Here is a 26913-nt window from a genome sequence, read left to right as displayed (position 1 = left end):
GCCTCTGTATGTTCTATACCATGGTAGTTTCTGAACATGAGCAAGACCACTCTGCACTTCCGCTTTTCCAAAACTACTCAAAGGAGTGCAAAGCAGAGATTTTTGGTGGTTTTACCCCCTACCCACTTTATAATAATGTTGGCTTTATAGGTTGTAGAGAGCTCAAATTCCAAGATAAAGCTCTGCCTCTACCCCCACTTCACAAAACACTGGTTCTCTTGGGAGTTAGTCAGTGGATCAAGTTAGTGGTTTTTGTTATTACTCTTATATCACAAGGAGAGGAATTTATTTGATCAAGGGTCCCCTACACACAAATGCTTAAGAAGCCCTCTGGGTAAGTCACACATCCAGTATCAGGCTGACTTTCTTTTGCTGCATTCTGTACCTTTTGGATATGTAACAAACTGCTGGTCCCTGGAGCACATGGCGTGGGGGGAGAGGGAAGCAGAGGGGGAAGGAGTTTAATAAATTGTTCCCTTTACATTTTATTTTGAGACAACTTTCTGCAAGTTGTTTATAATGAATCCAGTCTCAGAGCTGGGCATTGGAGCTGGATGTTTTGTTCTTTGCTGAGTGTGCAAACTGATACTTTGGCAGAATTGTCCAGGGGAAGCAAAGAGACCTTTATTATGTCCATCATTGCCAAGCAATTTGGCAGGTTCTTCCATGAAATGCATGATCTGATCGGTCCTGTTAGAGCTCTGCTGGCCAGTTACCAACAGAAAAGATTAACTTAAACACTTTTAAAATCTCATTATGGGCAATTGGTGGTTTTGGCTGAAGAAAGGAAAGGGATAAAAAAAGAGAATGTGGAGGAATGCCGCGGGGAGGGGTTCTGAAATATCGATGCCATTTTTGTTGCTTATGCTGCACAGAATAAGAGGCCATGGATCTGTGCATATGCTAGATCTAGCTAAAGGAAAGACATCCATTGGATTTTAAAAGCCAACATTTGAACCAGACAGATAAGAGAATTTATTTGGTTTCCGCATTTCTGTATGTGTCCTAAATAAAACATTATTGTTAAAAGTCAGCTGATGGGAAGTGTCAGGAGTCTGTGGCCAGATCCTTGGGCCAGGCTAAGCTCTACTTGGCACAGGACCAGGTGTGGAGCAGGTGGTTTTGTGACAATTTTGCTATTCCCTGATCCCAGGGCCAGCTATGGTCCCGTTCAGCCCTGGCAGTAGTGAGACCAGCTTGACAGCTGCTCTAACTTGTGCCCTGTTCTGTCAGCAACCAAAGGAGCCCACTGGCAGGCAGGAATCATTCCCTCCACTGGGGGCTGTGAAGGTGGTGGTGACACAGGGCCGGCATGGCAACTGTGCTACCTGGGGACTCCTTTGTATGAGGGGAATTCCCAGTAAACTCCTTAAGCCAGAGCAGCCACAAAGGGGCCACGGTGGGGTGGCAGGATCTGGATCCCTAACTGCAATGGTGACAACACACGAACGTCAACAGAAGCAAATTGTTGTTACTTGTTAATCAGAGCTTGGATCCAAATGTATGCGACCGATCCCTATGGGCAACATTAGATAATATTTGAAATGTTGGCATGGTGGTGTATTTAGACCCTGTACGGGGAAAAAGTCAGATACTGGGGGAAAGACTTGGAGATTTAGGAGGGAGTAGGTCTGTTTATCAAATTCAGGGTTTAAAGCCTGGGACAAGCTTCCCAGCTACCCAGATGGGAGACAGCTGAAAATACTCAGGCCTTGTCCATGCTATGGCTTCAGTTATTTTCAAATACAGTTATAGTCTAACAGCTGTAGCACGGATTGGATTCCACACTTACCATTTACAACTAAACGCAGAAACTATGCTACAGACTACCTGGGAGGAAGGGGAGAAGAGTGTGTGTCTAGCGCAGTTAACAACACAATCCACCTCCATAATGGGCAGGGGTACTGTGCTAGCTACACTTAGCCAGGTTAAGCCAGGGGCCGTGTTTTAGCACAAAACTATCTGCATAATAGACAAAAAGCAGGAAGAGAAGAAGGTAAAGTTTACTGAACGAACCACAGGATGGAAAGAGCAAAGTCCAAGTGGATGATCATTGTGCTTAACTTCACACTATTATGTGCCTAGATGTAACAGTTGTTGGTGCCCTATAAATGCCACAGGATGGGGTGGGAAAAGGATTGCTGCAAATGCTGTTCAAACCATTGCGTAACAGGAAACTAGCATGGGGGGAAACAAACTGGAGGCCAGCTGTCTAGGGAAGTCAAACCCTGCTGTGTGAACGGTGGAAGGGGGCTTTGGGCTCGAAAAGCCACGAAGGTACAATGAGGAGAAGCACATAAGTGTGTTTCTTCTTGCTCTTTCTTAGCACTTAGCTAAGGAAAAGCTGTGGAATCTGTTTGAGTAGAGCCATTTACATGTTACCTTTGGACTGTGGCTGAGAGACTCCTCTGGTCTGGAAGGGTGAGGAGCTTGCAAGCCCCTTGGACATGAGGGAGCATTCAATTTCTTGGAACGTCCTGTTTGACTCAATTGTCCTGCTCCCAGCGCAACCCATAGACAAGAAATGTGTGTACTAACAAACAAGAGGGCCTGGAAGTGACTGTCCCAGGACCTCTCTCTTGGTGGTTAGTATCCCATCAAGATCATCACATTTGGGTTTTGCCTCCACACAAGTGCATGTTTGTGAGCATTTGCATATTTGTTTTGTCAACCTCTTCAGCTTGGCTTGGGCAGAACTGAAGGCCAGAGAGTGTTCGAATGGAGCCTCTGCTGCTGTCACAACTTCTTAAGTCTATTTCTAACTAGAGAAACCTGGCTTGTTTGTTTGAACATCCAGATTTCCTTTGATGCAGCATTTAGGAAACTGAAGATACGGGGAGGAAAATGAAAAGCTCACGCGCAAATAAATTGGTTAGTCTCTAAGGTGCCACAAGTACTCCTTTTCTTTTTGCGAATACAGACTAACACGACTGTTCCTCTGAAACCATCAAACTATAAACATCCATAAAAAACAATATCAAAATGCCTGCAGAGAATGCTGCAGTTTTGCCAGCAAACTAATTGAAATTACTGACAGAGAGGAGTTGTGATGGCTTAAAGGTTAAAATAAAAATAAAACAAATGTAAATGTAGTCTAGCAATTAAAGCAGGAAATTACCACCAGAGTCAAGACTCCTGGGTTCATTTCCTGGTTCTGTTTCTGATTTGGGTGACCTTGAATAAGTCACTGAGGCCAAATTTTCAAAGAAGACTCTAAATTGGAGTGCCTCCGTGTTTTGGGTGCCCAGCTATGGACACAGAAGTCCTGATTTTCCAAGGGACTGATTATCTGTAGACCCCCGCAGGATTTTCAGGAATGCTGAGCCCTCACTCCTCCAGCTGAAGTGTGTCTAAAGTTGGCTACCTAAAATATGAACAACCCTTCATTAGAAGCTCCTTTTGAAGTTAACATTTTGATCTCTCATGTTTCCCAGTCTATAAATGTAGATACTACCATACGTTGCAAGAGTGTCGTGAGGCTTAGTTAATTATTGTTCATAAAGTGCCGTATTAATTTTAGAGTCAGTGGACCCCATTACCTGCACCTTACTGCCACAATTACTGCTCATGAGGAACTATAGTACGGATGTATATCCAGGTCTACATGTAGTAAGATTCTCTGGCTAAGTAGAGATGCCACTGAAATTCAATGAAAGTTAGCTCAGCCTGACTTCCTTAAGTTCCTTTGAAAATCCCAACCTCAAAAACTAGCCCAGATTTAAAAAAAATAGCATATGGTTTGTTATTAAAGTACGTTAAGAAATTAGAAGAAAATTCACTTGGGTTTCTAATGTTCAATAAAAAAGGCCTGGCTGAGTCTACAAAGAAATGATTTATGAAACCTCTAGATCAGAAGAGATCTCACGAGATACCCTGGACCCATCCCAAAAGAGTTCTACACAAAGGACTCCTTTTGACTTCCATGAGGAATTTTGAGTGCACTGAGCCTGCAGATTCACAACAATCTATTGACTTGAACTGTACTACGAAGTCCTCTGGACCCAACCAATTAAGTATCCCAAATAAAGATGTTCAAACAAACTGACCCAAAAAATGGTAGCTGCTTTTGTTTTGTCAGAATCATTTTCTTGCCCCTCATTTAATTTTCATCTTCCTTCTTTATCAGAGGAGACTGTGAATCAGAGGATTAAATTTTGGGTGCATGCCAGTACTCATTTACACTTGGATGTCCAGTGATTTCTCATTACACACACACAGCTTCTCTGTACAATACTGCTGCAAATTTACTTTTCTGGTGTAGTGTCAATTTCAGGTTTTTTTCCTGTTACAGTTGCCAGTCAGATTTCAGGGAAGCCCTGTAAACTGATTATTTTAACAGCTTAGCTGTCAGTCAGTTCAGTTCATTCAGGTTACCATTGTTGTCTGATCTCAGAAGCAAAAAATTATTGCAACACCAAAGAATATAAATGTGTAAAAAGCAGTCAAGGTTGTTCACGGATAATCTTCTCTTCATAGATATTACAGGTAGAAAAGGTCAGGCTAGTTATGTGGTCCGTCTGTTCCCTACCCGTCTTTCTGCACTATGCAGAATGGAATATGCTGAATGTACTGTTCCCAACTGCTCACACGTGCAACCATTGAAATAAAACAGCACTCACAATCTCCATCAGCCATGGGAGTTGGAGTCCCAAAGTTGTTGCCAAGTTCAGGTTTTCTGCCAAGCACCTGCTTTTTCTACATACAATTATACATGCAGAGCAACTAGGACCTGCACACTGAGAAACTGTACAAGCAAAACAAACCCTTTCCCAGAATGATGGGCCCATTTTAATTCTGTAAACTTAATTTGGGAACTTTGTAAAATGTCTCAGGAGGGTAACAGAATGTCTATCACATGAATGGATAACAAAGAACTGTAGGCTGGTGGGTTCCCGCAGCAGCCCAGGAAAACCTCAGTGCTGCTCCTCAGTCTCTCTCAGGCCCTTCCCTCGGGGCAGATTTTATTAATTCAAACACAAAACTCACTAAGTAACACAAAACAAAGCCATTCCCCATCTCACGCAGGCTGTAGGGGCTTAGAGGCCTTTCACTCTATATCTCCCTTGATGTTCCAGGGCCAGGCCTAGGAGCCAGCTCCCCTCCAGATGAACTCCTGAGCCCTTTAAAGGCAGCCCCTGACCCCTTCCTGAATGGGACTGGTAATCAAACAGGGCCTTAAATGGGCAGATTGCCCTATTACAGCAACCCTTTGATAGGTCACCATGCCCTTCTGACAGGGTATGACAGAAAAGTCACTCCCATTAGGCAACAGTGGACAAAAGTTAGTGGCTACACAGGAAATATGCAAGTGTTTCCACACCTGTTTGAATCACCTCTGGGAATGAGACTATCATCTTTGGAGAATTTGACCGTATATTTTCAAAGCATGTATATCCAATCTTTTCATCTTTGCCTTAACATGCACACATTATATGCTACTGTCCTTAAAGTTAAATACATGTTTGTATTTTGTACTGAGTGTACTTCGGGGGGAAAAAAACCTAATATTCAATCAAGACCATTCCCCAACTCTCAAATAGCTGCCCTCCCACAATTGTCCTGTGGAGCCATTTGACCAAGGGAACTTCTCTCTGGAAATGTTTAACTTTCACACGTCAGGACAGTCCATGATATTTCATTATCCCTTCTTATCACATCTCTCTTTCTAGATGCAAAGTATACATGTATGCTGTAAGTAACAGATACCTCACAAGTTAACCCCTTCACAAAACCCACATTATTCCACTAATCAAAACCTTGGCTTCCCACCTCTTCCATGCCAAATTTGCATTCTTAGAACATAAAATATTTGCCCCCATCTCTCTTCATTCCCCCCTAGTACCTCAGGATGCTGGGAAATATTTTGTTTGGTTGTATTAATTCCGGTGCCTGCTTCAAAAGTAGTCCTCAAAAACAAAGTAAAATTATAAATACATCTATAGGAGCAGATCTTTCACACAGGCAATGGGGTCACTGATGCCTTAATTTAGCCCACAGAACCTTTATAACACGTGATAATGCATGAGAAGGATAGAACAAAACTTTACTGAGCCCACGGTAAAGTTTGCAGGAATGGCAGTCAGAAGAAGCCTCTGTTTACTTGCAATATGAGTATTTTGCCATGAAAATCACTGAGACATAATAAACATGCTACCCCACAACGAAATTTTTTGCAAAGTTGCTTTTCAGCACAAAGCTGCATTTTAAGCTTTCTGTATTAGTTAGAATATTCATTGTGTGTGTTATCTTCCATCATGAGCCTGGATTTAAATATAGTTAAGGATTTACTGGCATTACTACAACATATACTTGAAAGTTGAGGAAACACAAAAACTTCAGATGTCAATGCATAACTGAATACATCTAGCAGGATAATCCAGTACTAGTTTTCACACAAGCACCATGCAGACATGCTATTTAGAGATTGCTTTGATTTGTCTGTTGAGTTTGTAATTTAATGAAACCCTATGCTGGGAGAGGCAGATGTTGTAAATTTCCCACACAGCCTGTCCAAAAATGACAGACAAAATTGCTCTCTCTAGTCTTCAGCCTTTCAAAACCAGAAAAACACTATTGCTATCATTCCTGAATTGTTGCTTTAGCCTCTAATTCTTTACCGTCCTGAGAGTCTCAATACAGTGGCTTTCTGGCATTAGGAACAATACAGGTGAAGGCCATATAGTCATGGCCTGTGATACTATTTTCAAACCTAGTTGCAGTCTAACGCTGTTGTTGTCACACAGTTTGTAACTGTGCTGGTCATGGATTCAAACCATTAGGAAACATTCTGCACAAGCCAGTGAGTAACTTAAAAAAAAGTTGATTAAAAAATATCCATCTTGGCACCGTTCATAATTATTGTACATAGAAACCATTCTTGCAGGACCATACTGGACAACAGCTAGCATCATTCTGTTCTGATTGAGGAGATGGCCTTATGCTACTGTATTTATTCTGGCACACTACAGGCTGTGCCATATTCAACATCAGTTATCAAACACTGTTGCATCCTCATTCCCAACCCCTCAAACTGGGTTGCGCTGAACTTAACATGGGTGTGATGTTGCAGTCCATAATGTTTTATGGAAATATGCTTATGAGTGTAAATATGATGTAACTGGAATATGCTTTATGCAAAAGGTCTCTTGTAAGGTGTCATTACAAAGCTTATAATCTACTGAGTGTGTTCATCCTATTTGTATGTGTGTATGTATGTATCATTCTTGTATCTGAAGTTAGAAATATAAAGTATAGCGCTGAAATACTATTGTAATTATGCAAAGTGTGGGCCATTGATGATTGATGGCTCCCACTGACTAGGACAATTGGTTGTAAATGGCTCTGTTGACTTGCAAGCCTTCCACTGTTCATGTAAACCAGCCCAGGAAGAATGGTGAAATCCATCTGAAACCTGGTGCTTTTCCATTTAGAAGGAGGAGTGGGGATCCAGAGAGACAGAAGATTCCTGCCTTGTGCCAAAGCTATAAAAAGGGGGTGGAAGAGAAAAAGGGGGGTCCCAGTCATGAGAAAGCTCCTGTTTTTCACCTAAGATGCCTGCTGGAACTAACAAGGACTATACCGGGGAAAGGATTGGGCCCAGACTAGGAAGGACTCTAGTTTGTGAAAAGAAAAGGAGTACTTGTGGCACCTTAGAGACTAACCAATTTATTTGAGCATAAGCTTTCGTGAGCTACAGCTCACTTCATCGAAAGAAGCTTATTGGAACATCACTGAGGGTGAGAGTTACCTGTATTCAGTTTCTTAATGTATTAGGCCTAGACTTGTGTGTTTTGTTTTATTTTGCTTGGTAACTTACTTTGTTCTGTCTGTTATTACTTGGAACCACTTAAATCCTACTTTTTATATTTAATAAAATCACTTTTGTTTATTAATTAACCCAGAGTTAATACCTGGGGGAGCAAACAGCTGTGCATATCTCTCTATCAGTGTTATAGAGGGCAGACAATTTATGAGTTTACCCTTTATAAGCTTTATACAGAATAAAAAAGATTTATTTGGAGTTTGGATCCCATTGGGAACTGGAGATAGGTGAGCTGCTGAGCAGTTTTTGGTTAAAGTCTGCAGCTTTGGGGGCATGGACCAGACCTGGGTCTATGTTGCAGCAGCCTAGCATGTCTGGCTCAACAAGGCAGGGTTCTGGAGTCCCAAGCTGGCAGGGAAAACGGGCTCAGAGGTAATTCCAGCATGTCAGGTGACAGTCCCAAGGGGGTCTCTGTGACCAAACCTGTCACCTGGGTATATCCAGGACTTGGTAATTGGTGTGGGGAGGTCCAAACTGTGTTCAGTACCTCCCATCAGATGTGTGATTAACTCCTGTTAGCATGTGGGGTTGAACGAACTTTTTTACAGCAGATGCAGAGCAGCAGGACAACCATTTACAACACCAGCTTGGAGGTGGGGAGCCCAGCTGCATATGACACTTAATACCAAGCAGGGTAACTGTGGTAAAGTGTAGACAGCCTCTGATTCTTCCCTAATACAATGAAGGTTTGCTGGAGATTGCAAGGTTTGAAGCAGCAGAATTCCCTTTTGGACACTTGCACTGAGCACAGCTTCCTTCTCCTGTTTAAACTGGTATGATTTGAATTGTAGTGCTTCTCAGAATAAAAAACAACTACTACTGGAACTGACTTGACCTAGCCACAACGCAGACAAGTGTTGTTCAGGGTTCCCCACACACCAATACATGTCCATCCTAATCTTCAAGACCATCTACGGTTCTAGTCCTGGACCTTGCTGTAACAGCAATTATGAAATGCACTAGAGTGAATGGTGGTTTCATGATAAGAATAAACAGGCATTTAGGATGAGACCATCATATTTTTATATTGTGACCTACCGTACTACTTTATTGGATTACATATAAATTAAGTGTAGTTTTCACTTGTAAATTGCAACAATGGACATAAATAGATTATAATAAAATAGAAAGAATGCTGCACTACATGAAACCTGCAATTGAAAGTTTTCTGTAAATATTTGCAGCATATCAATCACACAAATTCTAGCTACTGGACATTATATATGCATGGTTTGGATACTTAAGGTTATGAATCCCAAGTTTCAGTACGTTTTTAAACTAGAATCTTCATCCATCCATCCAACAATGATATAACAAATTAATGTATTTAGTGAAGGAACAGTTTAGGAGGAGGAAAAAAAGCCATGGAATCCTATAAAGTAATTGATCATATGGATGTACTCTAGTGTGCATGCATTTTTATACTCCTAAATCTTGCTGAGAATACTTAAAACCATCCTAAGTAATAGCGTATTTAACATTGTCACATTTTCGCAATATTGTAACATACAAGAAGGCTTAATATTCAGTCATGTGAAAGAAAACCCACACCAGATCAGAGTTCATCAGCATCTAAGTTCTGCAGGATTTCTATTGATGAGACAAGAAGCAAACAGATTCTGTACACAGATGAAGTTTTATTTTTACTAAGTACAAATTTTCTTTACTGGGATGTGTGTTGCCTAAAAGCATTCAAGTTACTCTGGGGCTGTTAGAATCCATCAGAGGATGTTAAGCAACCTTAAAAGGTTACGCAAAAAAGTAAACATTATTATGAGAGGCAATGATGTAGTTATCAGGCTACACAGAGAAAAACATGTCAGTCCCACAGAGAAAAACATGATTTACTGTTTCCAGGATTTGGGGTAGGAGAATGAAAATCTAAAATGGAAACCATGTGGATCTCAATACTTTCTAGATGATGGGCATTTCAATCATTGCTTTCTGCCCTTCCTTGTGAGTCATGAAATGAAGGAAATATACTCAGGAGGGTAATCAAGGGAAATAATGTAGTTTATGACCTAACATATTAACAGTTATCAGAGAATCCCCCTACGATGCTTTACGCCACTAATTATATTATTTAGAGTAATCTGCCATTGAACAAATCCTAACCAATTTAGCGACTTATTGTGAGAGCCAATTAATTACCTAAAGGATTTCCTTTAGGTGCACTGTAAGACAGACTTACAAACGAATACAGAGTATCAAACAAAATTGAAAAAAACTTTCCTAACTACAGCTAGCAAATAAATACAGCAATGGGGAATGGACCAGGGTTTAATAATGGGATATGGAGCCTTTCACTGCTAGGTCTTATTGGAAAATCCCGGGAAGTGGGTGGGCAAGCCCACCTACTGCTAAAGGCCCCTCCCCCAGCCGAGCGGGAGGGACCTTTCACTGCTAGGTCCCTCCCGCTTTCACTGCTGGGTCACCTATCCGAATCCCATCCATGGCTCGTAGTAAGTTCAGATTACCCACTGCTGACAATTTGCTGGCTAGTATGAAATAAGTCCCAATCCAGTTCCTCATAGATAAATTATGCATTTCAATGTAATAATTGACACCCTTGTTCTTAGAGTCAGAAGAGAGGTCATGAGTCAAATAGGAATGGAAGCCCAACAGCCCTCTGAAGATTAAAGCCCATTTAGGGCACCATCCGTAAGAGCTGCTGGGTGCTCAGTGCTTTTGAAAAAAATAAGGCAATTTATTTAGGTGCCAAAGTTACGAGCCTAAGTTTAGGCACTCATTTTTGAAACTTCTGTGACAGGTACTGTGTAAGTGCTTAAGATATATGACATACTTTGAATAAATAATGCTGACTAGCAGTTAAGAGCAGCTATCTGGGAGTTCAGATTCGTGGAGCTTCAGCTTTGCCATGGTCTCATTACATGAATTTGGGTGATTCACTTAGCTTTTGTGCCTCAGTTTACCTGTCAATAAAATGGGAGCAATCCTCTCTCTCTCTCTCGCTCTCAATTGTTTTGGAAGTGCTCTGGTATCTGTGGATGCAAGGTGCTGAGGCTACGCAAAGTATTATTATTATCGTAACATGGAGGATGCACCGTACAGAAGAGTCATAAGTGTGGTTTGGTTTGATTTATTGTGTTTCCTAAGAGAAAACTGAAGATTGGATTGAAAAGTTGATGGAGTATCATCAGACACTATCCTGCTGTAATGGGATAGATATTGATATCAGAGCAGTAACTGCAGAAGATGCTGTACACAGAATCCTAAATGTCCTTTTAATGTCATTTTGGAGCTATCTGGTGAGCCTTGCATCTCTATTCTGGTGAAATTGAAGTTTTGTGTATCACTAACCATTTGTGGGGGTGGGGAGGACAACTTATATGAACTTCCTGGTTAAATGTTATTTTCTATTGATTTGTTCTCCCATCATTACTACTTATTTTTCCTTTTTGTAATTTAGGCTCGTCCAAAAGGAGAGGGTCTGACTCCGTACCAAGGCAAGAAACGCTGCTTTGGTGAATACAAGTGCCCTAAGTGCAAGAGAAAATGGATGAGCGGAAACTCCTGGGCTAACATGGGACAAGAATGTATCAAGTGTCACATCAATGTTTATCCTCACAAACAGGTAGGGTAGCGTGGGCAGCGTGGCCACTGGAGATACAGGCATGGAATCAAGAGAATTCCGATCTGACTTTTAAATCAGGGTAGGCCCAAAATGTAACTTGGGGTAACAGTGTACAGACAAGTCTTATCAGCTGCAGGTTTTTGTTCCTAGTGAACACAAACAAGCGATTTCTATTCATCTAGGAAAGGATTTGCAGCACAAGTGTAAGCAAATATTATCGTGGGTTTTATGCCAAGTTCTAGGCAAGCAAGATTCTGTGTCATAGAGTTTAAGGCCAGAGGGGACCACTGGATCATCTAGTCTGACATCCGTTGCTCGCTGTCTTGACTAGCTTGCCTATCATTGTCTCAGGGTTTCAAAATTTGGGTACCCTTCTTTTCATTGGAAAATGTCTCCAGATCAGAAGTACAGGTCTGTCTCTGTACAGCAACCAGCACAATGGGGTCCCAACCCTGAGTAGGACCTTTAGATGCTATGGTAAAGCATAAAGTTTAACAATAACGGGCCTCCTAATATTAGTGATTCTCCACTCTCTTACACCAATTTTATTCCTGTTTAACTTCACTGACACCAGTGAAGTTATTCCTGATTTACCCCATCGTTAAGGAACATGACATTCTCATTTCCATGTCAATTCATCTGGACAATGTTTTAAGATTAGTGAAGGAGACAAACCCAGAGATGAGCCCAACATACTATACTCTGGGGTTAACACAGTGACAGTGACACAGTAAAGCAAGACAGCCTGGGTGTAAAGAAAAAGGTGTCTTGCTTTGGTATTAATAAGTGATGCAGCAAGCAAGCAGAGTTGTAGGAAAGAGAGCTTTAGTAAAGATGCTGAGATTCTAGAGACAGCAATAGCAGCCTGGTCCCAACTCGTATTTGTGAGCCCCCAGCATCCCATCAAAATAGCATCCCATGAAACCCTCCTGAAATGTTACTCTCCTTCACTTCCACTCATCACACTACACTTCCATCCTGTGCGAATGCTAGGAGTCTGCAACACAGAGTCCACTGGCAGAGAATTACAGTTTTCAGGTGTGATTAGACACAGATCTAATTTAGAGAAGGGTTGAGAAAATGGAGCTGCCGTAGCAGTGAGATTATATCAAAGCTGCAGAAAGAAATGCTATGAATATTTTCTGATGAAACTTGCATATGTAGGAAAACCACTCGCCGGACCTGGAAACTAAATTTGCTTGACCCAGTAGAAACGAACACTTAAGTTGGTTAGGGGAGACTGGAAATTCTATATGGTACCTCCCACATTTGAGAATTCAGTTCACACAGGTCTCTTACATGTAAAATCATTTCCTCATGAGCCCAAAACATTGATATTAGAAGATTCTGATTACTTTGATATCGAATAGGATACTGACTATGTAAAACATACATTGCTAGTGTTCGTGCAGAATTGTTTCCTTATGCAGCCAGACAGAATCCGAGGCTACTCCTGGCCTCATTCTTGGAAGTAAGTCAAGTATGAAAACCACAGTTGACACTGATCAAGATCTAGGATCTAGTTATTCCAATATAATTAGACGTGAAATACTTATTAGAGCAAGTATCCAAAGACGCAACACCACAGTTTCTTACTTTAAGATAGCCAATTTGGAGTAAATGCAAGATACCTCAAGGGGAAACGTGATGGAGATTTTATAATTTTGGGGAACATTTTTGTAAATGGAAAAATGGCAATTATTTAACACACTCCCAGGGAGGTGGTTTGCTGCAGATATAATTCACCTTGGCCAAGTCTAAACAAGGCATAGAGAGCACTGTGTGATACGAAGAGCTATATAAGGTTTAGGCAGAATGTGGAACTATCTAGTAAGGAGGAGAGAAGACATTTCTGTAAAACAAGTAGAACAAGCTAATGACTGTGAATCAGTAAAATTTGAAGAGCAAATCAAATTACCAGCTGTCCAACCATAGTAGAATTGTTCAGACATATGATATATGCAATAGGTAAAAAGGAAAACTGATCCAATACAAATGAGGTTAGACACTCCGCTGTTAGCAGCCTGTGATGTCATGGAAGAGACTCAGGCCCAGTCTCTTTGGGCCAGATTTTTAATGGTATTTAGGCATCCAAAGATGCATCTAGGCACCCCTAATTGGATTTTCAAATCCAAGTTGAGCCTCAGAATTGTTTAAACAAAAATAGGGAGAGCTCTGGTTCCTAACAAGAGGTTATAAATGACTTATATGTAAGTGTTTTAAACGCAGAACAAGCAGCAAAAGACAGCTCACATGGACTGCATCAGTTCAATATGCTTCCTACTATCATCCCCATACATGACTTAGAGTAGTCAGTTGTCAAAGGGGCATCCAGGATATGTGGCAGACTACACATCAGGAAGTGTAATAGGGATTTGAAGCTGTGTAGTGGGTCCTTAATTAAGGTCCTTAATACTTTGTGGACAACAACGTATATCCAGTTACTAATCCTCTGATCCAAATAATCCAATAGTTTTCAAGAGGTTCATAAACAATTTGTTGTTTTATTTTTTTAATTAAAAAATTAGTAAATCTAAACACTTAGGACCTGATTTTTTAAAAAAGCCCATATTCCAAGGCTGTGATCTAAATGTGCATTCTGTCTGCACACACAGTTACTATGTTAGAACGTACAAATCAGCAATTTGCAAATGGTCAGTCAGTCACCTAAAAGGCAAATGTGAGTACACTTATGACTGGCTCTGGGCTGTTGAAAATTCAGCCCTAAGAATTTTAACACATTTCCATACAAGTAGATACTGAACAGGCCATGAAATACAGACAGTAAAATGTTTTTATAGCTGTAGGACTGTTCAGTTGCTTTTTATTATTTAATTGCTTGCATACACACACACACACACACACACTGAAATACCACTGTTATAAATAGTTTCACATTATTAAACCCATCTTAAGTTTGGTCTGCTGATTCAAAAACCAGGACTGGGAGCTAGTATTTTGGAATTTCATTGTTGGCTCAGACACCAGTCTACTGCGTGACTTTGGGCAAGGAACTAAAACCTTTTTGTGCCTCAGTTTCCTGATCTGCTTACCTCCTACAAATGTTGTTAGGCTTAAGTTAATTAAATATTGGCAAAGTGCATTAAGATCTGTGGACATGGGATACATAGAACAACTTGTAGGATACATAGAATGATGCAAGCGATACATAGAACACCGGACCCTGAAGCCAGGTTTTGTCCTTTTCTTCCTTCCTGGTCCAGTTCTTGTTTTTAAAATAGCGTGAGATTTATAAATCACCATATTTGATGGAGTTGAAGAAGCCTCCCCTCATGCTGAAGCATATGGACCTGTAATCACAGCTGTCATTTTTTTATCTTTGCTATGCCATTCTGATAGAGGGGTCATCATCTTAATAAAATTGTGAAGAGATTAAAGTGATCTGCAGTTTCACTAGCTTTGCAAGTGCTTTCAGTCTTCATGCTTCAAGACATAAGCAGATAGAGTGAGGATGAAATCTGTTCCTCCTCCCATGGTGCAATTAGGTTCTGTGGGCCTGAACCTGTGCTCATTGAAGTCAGTTAGAAAATTCCTATTGACTTCAACAGTATAGGATCAGAGTAATATAAGGGATTTGTGCGGTGCTCTGAATCATTTAACATTGGCCATGTCTACACTGAAGTAAAACGCACACAGCTGACCCTGTGTCGGCTAACTCAGACTCGCAAGGCTTGGGCTGTGGGCCCATAAAATTGCAATGTAGGCATTTGGGCTCAGACTAGAGCCTGGACTCTGAGACCCCAAGAGTGGGGAGGGTCCCCGAGCCGAGCGCCTACACTGCAATGTTATAACCCCACAGCCCTAGCCCAAGTCAGCTGGCATGGCAGTGTAGACATACTCTACAAGACACAGACTACTGGGCTGAACTACTTGGGAAATTCTCTTGTGAAATTAGAGCTGGATGGATAATGGATTTTTCAGTTCACTGGCAATTTCAAAAAATCATTTGGGTCAAACCAAAAATGGTTTTTGTCTAATGTTTCAGCTAATCAAAAGGGCAAAAAATATCATTTCAGGTCAAACAAAACATTTTGTTCCACCCAAAATCAAATGTCTCATTTTAATTTAAAGCAAGTTATTACATTTTAAATTTTTTAAAAATAAATCGAAAGGAAATTTGAAAATCAAAAATAATTTTGAATGCTAAAATCAAAAATGTTTCTTCTGGAAAATGTCAGAACAAAATGTTTCTTTTTTTTTGGAGGGGGGGCACTTTGACTGAAACAATTCACTAAGATTAATACAAATTCGTGAAATGTTTCAGTGTCACTGAAGCTGGATTTTTTGCTGGAAAATGTTTCAGTTGAAAAATTTCACTCAGTTCTAGTCCAAGTACTTTGTGGTATTACTGGGTATGTCCCCTATTCAAAGTGTGCTGTGCAAATGCTAGTTTATTCAAGTAGAGGAACCAAATTTACTATACTCCAGCGTCTGTTCTTTCACTGAAAAGTCACCACACTTCAAAATGTCATTCGAGGGATACATCCCTATCACTCCGAATTCCCTTTTTTAAGAAGAAGGTATGCAGCAAGCCTTAATAGCACCAGCTGTTTGGAGTCAACATCCAGAGGTACTGGCCCATAAAGGAAAAATAATGGCCAGTGCTCTGCTTCAGTCAGTGTTTGTCTTTTAAAAAAAATAAATTGTTGTTGTTGACAAGATGGTTGATGATGCAAGAATCTCAGTATCTGTTCAATGCTTCTTATCTGCAGTATGGGTTTAGCATCCTAACCCCCTGCTCATTCCTATCACTACCACTTGCTAAATGTTTGATTGTGACCTATAATGGAAAAGGGCATCTTGACATGAACATAATTAAAAGCTCAAAGGGCCATATCCTCAACTGGTGATATAGCCATATTAGCATAGTCTCATTAAAATAAGAGCATAGTCTCATTAATCAATGTACACCAGCTGAGGACCTGGCCTGAAAGTAGTTACACAAAATCACTCCTAACTTCCATTAGTTGGAACAGAAGAACGCTATACTGGGTCAGACAGTGTCCTGTCTTCTGACAGTGGCCGGTGCCAGATGCTTCAGAGGGAATGAAAAGAACAGGGCATTTTCAAGTGATCCATCCCGTTGTCCAGTATACCAGTTTCTGCCAGTCAGAGATTTATGGGTTGCATCCCTGACCACCTTGGTGAACAGCCATTGATGGACCTATCCTCCATCAACTTACCTAGCTCTTTTTTTAACTCAGTTGTAGTTTTGTCCTTCACAACATCCACTGGCAACAAGTTCCAAAGGTTGACTATGCATTGTATGAAGAAGCACTTCGTTTGCAAAAAGAAAAGGAGTACTTGTGGCACCTTAGAAACTAACCAATTTATTTGAGCATAAGCTCCTTTCTTTTGTTTGTTTTAAACCTGATGCCTACTCTTTTCATCAGGTCACCCCTAGTTCTTGTGTTATGTGAAGGGTAAATAACACTTCCTTATACACTTTCTCCACACCATTCATGATTTTATAGACCTCCATCATATCTCCTGTTAATTGTCTCTTTTCTAAGATGAGCAGTTCTAGTCTTTTTAATCTCTCCTTATATGGAAGTTATTCATTTTGTTGCCTTTTTCTTTACCTTTTCCAATACGAATGTATCTGTTTTGTGATGGAAACATGAGAACTGCATGCAGAATTCAAGGTGTGGATGTACCCTGGATTTATACAGTGGCACTGTGAAATTTTGTCTTATTTTCTATCCCTTTCCTAGTGTCAAATACAAACTAGTTGTTCTCAACTTCAAAGCTTGTCACGACTGTTCCCACCTACATTTCTCTTCTTCCATCCCCTCTGCTCCAGTGCCGCTGCTTGTTTCATATGCGCCGCAGTCTCTTTTTGTCTTCTCCCATGCACACGTTTCAGCATTTGGTCCTTTCTGCTTGGAACAGCCACAATTCCATGGGTTGGCCACCTCCTCTTTGTTTCTTACAACCCATTGAGTTCCAATGCCAGCTGCCCACAGAGAAGGTCTCCATTCAATCTTGCACTGTTATTTCACATACCTATCTGTCCCAATTAGATTTGAATCTCTTTGGGGCAGGATAAGTCTTCTCAATGTTTTTATAGCACTGTGTACAAATAAGGCATTCGAGCTCTGTAAAAGAACGGATGGAAGAATTTGTGTAGTAGAAGGTGTTGCCGATGCTCCCCAAATAATAAATTATAATGAATTATCACACACAGTTTGGTTGGATCTAGGCAGTGTCAAAGCTTGTCACAGGTGATGTCGCTTCTTTTGATGGTTTCTTTTTGCTTTGTGTGAAGCTCCCCATGTCTTAGGATTTTCACTCCTCAATTGTTTCACTGCTGGTCCTCCACTCCTCCTTCCTGTGCTGCTGCCATGAAATCCCTATGGACCATCACAAGAGAGCTGGGACATGGGGCAGCATGAGAGGCTTGTGTGGTGCAAACCTCACCACGGAAAATCAATACAACATATCACACTGACAGAGCCCATGACACTGCTCCAGAGGATTTCCTGGACTGTCACTTGAATTCTGTTTTTGAAAAAATATTAAAATTGCCTTTTTACATAAGAAGGTAGTTGTAAAGCAAATTTCCAAGAGGCACTTGATCCTACCTTCTCTTCTTGCTAGTGCATTGGATTTTGCTGCCATTTATGTTGCTTGTCATAGTGCTCCAGCAGTAGACCCAGTCCTCATAGCTGCTCTTTTGGCATTCTTGGCAGCATCACAGTCCAGATGCCAAGCTCTGAATATTCATTTTCTCCCCTTATCCTCTTGTAGTAGCATCTGTGTCTATGGTTTCTTCCTGGTTGGCCTCCGATCAAGCCATGTCTTTGACCTTCTGGCTTGTTCCATTGCTGTCTATGACACTGGTACAGAATCAGCCAGCTGGTTACTGACTTGTCTTGTTGGATACCATTTTCTTCCAGATGTTAGGAATTTACTCCCTTGGACCGAAAATAAATTTATTGTGTAAACAAATTCTCCATGGAATCCAGGCTATTGCTTGTATGGATCACCCAAAAAAAGGTAATTTTGTCAGTGGGGTTAACTTTACCCTTTACTCTAAGGGCATGAAGTCAGGAGTAAAATTGCTCATGAGTAAGCTGCCTTGATCTAGCTGAAAAGAAATGTAGGAAGCTGGAAAAAAGTACCATCAAATGACATTTTGAACCAGAATTACTTTTCTGACCATAGCAGCACTTTAATTCCACAGTTGTCAAGAGATAGCAGTGGAATAACATTAATCAACATATAGCCGTACTGACCCAATAGGGCATTAACACAGCCAGAACCACATCTCACCTTAGTTGTGCTAACATATGGCCTAACAGCATACTAATGTTCTGTTTTCCATACACAAAGAGTAACCAGATACTTCCAATCTGAATGACTTATTTCAGCAAGGAACAAGAACAAGAATTAAAGTAACCATCAGAAAGCACAGTGTGTGTATATATCACTCCAAATTAACAGGCTACATCAGCTCTGCCTCACAAAATGCCATTTTGGTTTTGCACACAGCAGTCTTTTGTTATTGTTTAACATTTTTATTGTGGTACTTCCTAAGGGACACAACTAAGTTGGGCTCCATTTGCTAGGCACTGTACAAACTGTACAAACATACAATCGCCTCAAAGAGTTTACTTCTACTAACGTAAGAATGCAATCCAGTGAAAATAAGACTATTATTCCAAATCTACTTAGAACATAAGAAAGGCCATACTGGGTCAGACCAAAGGTCCATCCAGCCCAGTATCCTGTCTACCAACAGTGGCCAATGCCAGGTGCTCCAGAGGGAGTGAATCTAACAAGTAATGATCAGTGATCCCTCTCCTGCCATCCATCTCCACCATCTGACAAACAGAGGCTAGGGACACCATTCCTTACCCATCCTGGCTAATGGGGATTAGTGGATTTAACCTCCATGAATTTATCCAGTTCTCTTCTAAACCCTGTTATAGTCCTAGCCTTCACAACCTCCTCAGGCAAGGAGTTCCACAGGTTGACTGTGTGCTGAGAGAAGAAGAACTTCCTTTTATTTGTTTTAAACCTGCTGTCCATTAATTTCATTACTTGTACCATTAAAAATGTGTCACCCTAATGGGAATGCATAATTAAACACAGGAGAACATTTTTTATCTGTTAGTAGAAATGCAGAATTATGTCAGCTATATACAAACTGCTGTACTTATTAATATTACTTAAACTTCTAATACGATTGATCATTCTTATTTCCTTTTGGTTTAGCACAACACTTCATAATTTCATTCTCAGGGCTAAATTCATTACTGCATAACAAGACTGATGGAGATGTACCACGTGGGCAAAATGTAGACTGACACCACAGACACAGTGTGTATACTCTGCATAAGATTATTAATTGCATTTAAAGTTCACATAGGAACTGCTGTCTTTGAACAGGCCAATGATCTGACAATGGCTAATGCTGGATCCTTCAGAGAAAAGCAAGAACAAAACCTATAATTAATTATATACTTGTAATACCAGTGTCATGAGGGAAATTTCTGACCACTTGAGGATTGCAAACGCTTGTAACTGTTATCCTATCTGGTGTAATTTTAGAGTCTATTTTAATTCATACATGTCTAATCCTTTATTTAAACCACGCTAATCTATTTACCTCATTAAGACCTTGAAACAATCCCATGAGTTAATTACATGCTGTTTGTTCACTTGCATTTGAATTTCATTAAATTCCCCTTTATTATGAGCCAGGGTCTGGCTGGCCTTCTCTCTCTGTGCTCTTATTATTTCATAGCTCTCCTCCGCATATCAGCTTGTTCTCCCTTCCAAACAAGGTAATTTTAGGCTTAAAAATTACCTAAGAACAGGGCAGGTCATTCCAGTCCATGGTACAACTTGTGATGGGGGAAGTGAACGTCCATGAGGACCCTCATGTGGAGATTCCCTCACGCTATCCCATGGGAATGACCTTGAAGCATGCCTCCAGACAGGAAGAATCTCTCTGGATCTGCAAGAGACATTTTGTCTCCACACTGGCTCTGCACCTTAATGCTCCTATCAACCCCATATCCTTGGGGGTACAGCTCCATTGGAAAGGAGCTGAAATATCTCTCCTAAGTACATTTCATTCTTCTGAACCAACTCTTCCTTTCTCCTGCATGTGCAGTCTCCAACCCTCCTGCAAACACAGACTTAGGGACCCACTGAGAAGCCTCCACAGGTAGGGGCTGAGAGGGAGGGCCTCTCTTTCCATACAGACAGGGAAAGATCCACAAACAGAGGGCTGTGAATCTCAAAAGGGATGATCAAAGCCAGGGTATGAACTCTGTACCATATCTTTGAGACATAGCACAGTAAGCTTAGATCCATTACAGTATGTACATCTGTGACTGTAAATTACGATGGACAGTGGTGCACTGTCCCTGGTATTACTTCCATTGCTCATGCAGACTCACCTTATTTTTCTAGGTTTCCGAGTAACAGCCGTGTTAGTCTGTATTCGCAAAAAGAAAAGGAGTACTTGTGGCACCTTAGAGACTAACCAATTTATTTGAGCATGAGCTTTCCTGAGCTACAGCTCACTTCGTCGGATGCATACCGTGGAAACTGCAGCAGACTTTATATACACACAGAGAATATGAAACAATACCTCCTCCCACCCCACTGTCCTGCTGGTAATAGCTTATCTAAAGTGATCATCAGGTTGGGCCATTTCCAGCACAAATCCAGGTTTTCTCACCCTCCACCCCCCTACACAAATTCACTCTCCTGCTGGTGATAGCCCATCCAAAGTGACAACTCTTTACACAATGTGCATGATAATCAAGTTGGGCCATTTCCTGCACAAATCCAGGTTCTCTCACCCCCTCACCCCCCTCCCAAAAACCACACACACAAACTCACTGTCCTGCTGGTAATAGCTCATCCAAAGTGACCACTCTCCCTACAGTGTGCATGATAATCAAGGTGGGCCATTTCCAGCACAAATCCAGGTTTTCTCACACACTCCCCCACCGCCATACACACACAAACTCACTCTCCTGCTGGTAATAGCTCATCCAAACTGACCACTCTCCAAGTTTAAATCCAAGTTAAACCAGAACATCTGGGGGGGGGGGGGGTAGGAAAAAACAAGGGGAAATAGGCTACCTTGCATAATGACTTAGCCACTCCCAGTCTCTATTTAAGCCTAAATTGATAGTATCCAATTTGCAAATGAATTCCAATTCAGCAGTTTCTCGCTGGGCACTCTCACAAATCTTGGGAGACAGGCCAGTCCTTGCCTACAGACAGCCCCGCAACCTGAAGCAAATACTCACCAACAACCACATACCACACAACAGAACCACTAACCCAGGAACTTATCCTTGCAACAAAGCCCGTTGCCAATTGTGCCCACATATCTATTCAGGAGACACCATCACAGGGCCGAATAACATCAGCCACACTATCAGAGGCTCGTTCACCTGCACATCCACCAATGTGATATATGCCATCATGTGCCAGCAATGCCCCTCTGCCATTTACATTGGTCAAACTGGACAGTCTCTACGTAAAAGAATAAATGGACACAAATCAGATGTCAAGAATTATAACATTCATAAACCAGTCGGAGAACACTTCAATCTCTCTGGTCACACAATCACAGACATGAAGGTCGCTATCTTAAAACAAAAAAACTTCAAATCCAGACTCCAGCGAGAAACTGCTGAATTGGAATTCATTTGCAAATTGGATACTATCAATTTAGGCTTAAATAGAGACTGGGAGTGGCTAAGTCATTATGCAAGGTAGCCTATTTCCCCTTGTTTTTTCCTACCCCCCCCCCCCCAGATGTTCTGGTTTAACTTGGATTTAAACTTGGAGAGTGGTCAGTTTGGATGAGCTATTACCAGCAGGAGAGTGAGTTTGTGTGTGTATGGGGGTGGCGGGGGGTGTGAGAAAACCTGGATTTGTGCTGGAAATGGCCCACCTTGATTATCATGCACACTGTAGGGAGAGTGGTCACTTTGGATGAGCTATTACCAGCAGGAGAGTGAGTTTGTGTGTGTATGGCGGTGGCGGGGGGTGTGAGAAAACCTGGATTTGTGCTGGAAATGGCCCACCTTGATTATCATGCACACTGTAGGGAGAGTGGTCACTTTGGATGAGCTATTACCAGCAGGATAGTGAGTTTGTGTATGTGGTTTTTGGGAGGGGGGTGAGAGAACCTGGATTTGTGCAGGAAATGGCCCAACTTGATTATCATGCACATTGTGTAAAGAGTTGTCACTTTGGATGGGCTATCACCAGCAGGAGAGTGAATTTGTGTGGGGGGGTGGAGGGTGAGAAAACCTGGATTTGTGCTGGAAATGGCCCAACTTGATGATCACTTTAGATAAGCTATTACCAGCAGGACAGTGGGGTGGGAGGAGGTATTGTTTCATATTCTCTGTGTGTATATAAAGTCTGCTGCAGTTTCCACGGTATGCATCCGATGAAGTGAGCTGTAGCTCACGAAAGCTCATGCTCAAATAAATTGGTTAGTCTCTAAGGTGCCACAAGTACTCCTTCTCTTTTTGCTTATTTTTCTAACAACTCATAAGGTTTCATTTGGGGTTTTTTGGGGGGTTTTGTTTTGTTAATTATTTATTTAGCGGGGTGGGGATTATAATCAGAAAAATGCTGAATGTGGGTTAGCAAAAGGCTTCAATTAAAAGTTAATTTGGGAAGCAGGCCTTGCTGTTTAACTATAGAATCATTTCATCTTTATTCCATGCAGGCAACAGGATAGTCACTGCAGCCAAATGCCTTCTCAGTAGAGATAGTAAGAATTTTCTTTCCCGCTCCCCCATTCCACACACACAAAGAAAACTTTATGTGAAAAACCAGATATTTTTCAATTTTTATCACTTACAAAAATGGGTTTTCACTGAAAAAACAAAACACCCAAAACCCATTTTGTTTCCGTTTAAAACAGTTTCCGTTTTTCAATAAAAACTTGGAAAATTTCAGTGAAAAATGGATATTTTTTCCATGAAACCATTCATAAACTGAAAAGCGATTTTCCCAATGAAAATTTGTTGACAGTTGGTTTTTTTTGTTTTGTTTTACCATCTCTACTTCTCAGTCTCTTATTTTTCCAGCAACCAGCACCTGTGACCAAAGAAACATAAGTGCGATTCTCTGATGGGCCTCTCAGAGGTGCGTCACAGAGCTTGCAGCCCAGGGAAGAGGGCTGTGGTGTCTTTAAGCCACCTTTGTGCCCTCCAGATTTTGGGGTGTTGAAGAGGCTCTTGACATAATTTAGGCCTGATCTACACCTAAAACCTAGGTCGACCTAGCAACATCACTCAGGGCTGTAAAAAATGTCATGCCGTGTGCAACGTAGTTAGGTCGAGCTAACCGCACTGTAGATGCACCTAGATCGATGGAAGAATTCTTCCACTGACCTAGGTACTATCTCTCAAGCGGGTGGATTTACTCCAATGACAGAAAACCTCCTTCCATTGCTGTAGTGTTTATATTACAGCACTATGACAGTATCGCTGTAGCACTTGTACTGTAGACATACCCTTAGATAGCCCTGTGGGCCTGTCTGTGGTACAGCAGCTAGCTCAGAGTCTCTGCAGCCTGCCCTCAATACTTCCCTCCTGCCATCAACCTCTTGTCCCCTCAGTACAGCTCCCAGAACCTCAGGAGGCAGCCATATAGCTATCCTGCACCATGCCTGTGCTAAGGGAATTCTGCTACAGCTGGACACGGGGCTTTTAGGGCCTCTTTACACCACTCTGGGCCTTTCACATGGTGTAAGAAGGGTGGAGCAGGAATGCTGCTCTCATCCTATAACTCTCCACGTTGTTTTTTTATTATGAAATATTTGTTTTATCTTTACTAATGATAAAGGAATAATAGGAATGGGGCAGATTAATTTTTACAGCAAATAACTTAGCTACACGCCAAAGCCAAGCCCTTCGGTGCATTTAAATATTGAAGCAACACTTCTTTTTTTTTGATGCAACCTCTCGATACACAGTGTAGTTTCTGGAGATATAGCTCTCTAGCCTCATCAAAAAAGCAGCCCTAATACTGCTTTGTGCCTTCCAGCTGGCCCCAAGCAACCTGGTTTCCTGTGTTCATAACCCTTCTCTCTCCAGCCTGTATGTCGTAACGTGCTGGTAACAATAACATTTCTGAAATCTAAGTGGCTCCCAGGCCAAAAAAGCTGAGCTCAGTCATCACAGGGGGAACGCAAACCATGGAGAGGTATTGTTTCTGACAGCAGTCCAAGAAACTCTTGGCAGTCCGAGGCATTCCCAACGTCCTTTGCACTATTTCCAGGAAAAACGATTCCCGAGGCCTTGTGTTTAAAAAAAAAAAAAAAAAACCTGGCTTATTTCAATAAACATGATAACTGTTGTATTTTTCTCTTTAATCAGAGCACAGCTAGTATGTAGAAGCAATCAGAGCTGTGCCGAATGGCTGCTCTGTTTTAAGTGTATCATTTCAAAGCTTCCAGGAGCTTTCCTCTTGGACCACAAATTAACTCTTGTAGTGCCTGAACCTCAACTTAGACTGTATTGCAGACGGGGGTCAAACTTCAGGGAAAACACGTGTTATCCAACACATCTCCTTGGGTGACATAGGAAGGAAATATTTGCAGGGGTGGGTAGGGGGAGCATGGAGGGGGAGTTGACAGTTTTTCCCAATTGAAAACAGACCTTACATTGCTTATTCATCTTGGTAACTTGGTTGGTTATATATATAAACTATCCATTACTAGACTGGCAGAACTACTGTGTGGCCTAGTGGAATGAGCACGGGGCTGGAATCCCAGTTCCGGAGTTCTAATCCCAAATTCTAATGCTCTGTTTTTAAGGAACTCATTAATAGCCTGATCCAAAGCTCTTTGAAATCAGTGGGAATCTTTCACAGGCTTTGAATGCTGGGAACACTGTACTTGATCCAGCTAAGTACTGAAGTTTGTGATTAAGTTTAATCATGTGCTAGTCCCTTGAAGTAAACTGAACTATGCGCATTTACACCAGTTCAGAATCTGGCCCCAAGTGAACAAAGCATTGGGCCATGTACTGTAGAGAAAGGGATGAACAAACTATTGGCAATCTCCACAGAATTAATTCCATTTTGCTATTATTACTATCTGTGAAAGGCAATAAGTAAAAATGTTCATCTCAGGAGTCAGAAACAAGAATGAACACAGCAAGAAGTTGCAGGTATCCTTTCTTGGGCTAAGTAGAATATATTAGATTTTGGCTTATTTTATTCTTCTTTTAGAATGCAGTAAAATGTACCCCTTCAACTCTGGGTTGTTACTACCTGCTCTAAAAGTTTCAAATGGCCTTTTCGTTTTGATGCTCAGTATTTTAAGAGGGTTACCCTGGAATGAAGAGCAGACATTTAAATTCATAAACTCATAGACTTTAAACCAGAAGGGACCATTGTGATTATCTAGTTAATTGTTGTTAATTTAGAAATCTTGATAATTTAGAACATCGAATGCTCTTAACATTTTATCACTTCAGGCAAGACTGGAGCGAGGGTTTGGGAATGGGAAGTGAACAGGGTTAAATGTCTACTTTATATTTCTCCACTTCCCTCCCCAAGAACAATATTTTGAGATGATCAGCAAGAAGTTACTATTCCTCACACAGTGTAAAATCTTCGGCTTGTTTTCAGATTACACCCCATTCGCTGTCATTATCCACAGTACAGTTGAACACTCACAGCCGCCTTTATTGCAAATCATCGAGCAACCAGACTGCCTTTTAAGTGCACTCTTAGAAAGCCAGAGAAGTTATACATTTTCATGATTCCACTATAAAGTGCACATTGTATTGTTTCATCTTTATGTCTCTGTCACCTTTGTACCCATCACACCTTTCAAACAGGCAGTCTTGCTTTGATATACAGTATGGGTGATTTATTTTTTAAATTGATGTGAAAGCTTTTAGATGTCAGGGAAATTTAAAGTACAAGATCTAGTAAATCTGAGGAATTTTCACTCCCTGTTTTACTGATTCCCTCCTCTGTCCCCCCGCCATATCTTACCCAACTGCTATTACAAATACTTAACCACATAACTAGTTGAGCAGTTTTCTTCCCCCACTTTGCAGCTGCTGTGTTCGGGAAATTCCAGCTCTCCAAATATGGAAGTGTGTGTCAGGCAAACCTCTGTCACTTGTTTCATAACCGTACATTGGCAAGATGGCTTGTTGGTATTAGCACTAAATCCTAATAATGTTAACCCCCCTGGCATGCCTGGGGCAATGGGATGCCTATGTTCTAAGTGCTAATGTCCTTTGGGATATAATCACTGGGGGCAAGTCAATAAATGGGGCTGTTTTATAGCATGAGGTTATAAATTAAGTCTTTTTTCCGCAGTACAGCTACAATAAGGGTTTACAAGACCTTGTGTGAAAGGGAATGACATTCATGCTGTCGAGACAGTTCCCACCATTGCAGAGCCAGGTGGTTGGCAACATGTTTAGGCTTTTCAGGGAAAAAATATAGCACCATT

The 26913-nt window shown here is 41.2% G+C and overlaps 1 protein-coding gene across 3 annotated transcripts in view; it reads left to right on the top strand.

Annotated features, from left to right (window-relative positions):
* ZCCHC24 (zinc finger CCHC-type containing 24) overlaps positions 1-26913 on the top strand; it is a 160249-nt gene that overhangs the window by 125943 nt on the left and 7393 nt on the right. For 2 of the 3 annotated variants that reach the window (XM_048856155.2, XM_048856156.2), the window contains one exon: positions 11253-11417. In XM_048856155.2, coding sequence (XP_048712112.1) covers positions 11253-11417 — 165 coding nt within the window. Of the gene's footprint in view, positions 1-11252; positions 11418-19658; positions 20240-26913 lie in introns of those variants that run through there. The other variant, XM_075130790.1, reaches the window with a different exon arrangement.

The sequence above is a fragment of the Caretta caretta genome, chromosome 7 (assembly GCF_965140235.1).
Source record: "Caretta caretta isolate rCarCar2 chromosome 7, rCarCar1.hap1, whole genome shotgun sequence".
Lineage (NCBI taxonomy): Eukaryota > Metazoa > Chordata > Testudines > Cheloniidae > Caretta > Caretta caretta.
Note: the sequence above shows the minus strand (reverse complement) of the source record. Positions and strands in the feature narration are given on the sequence as shown.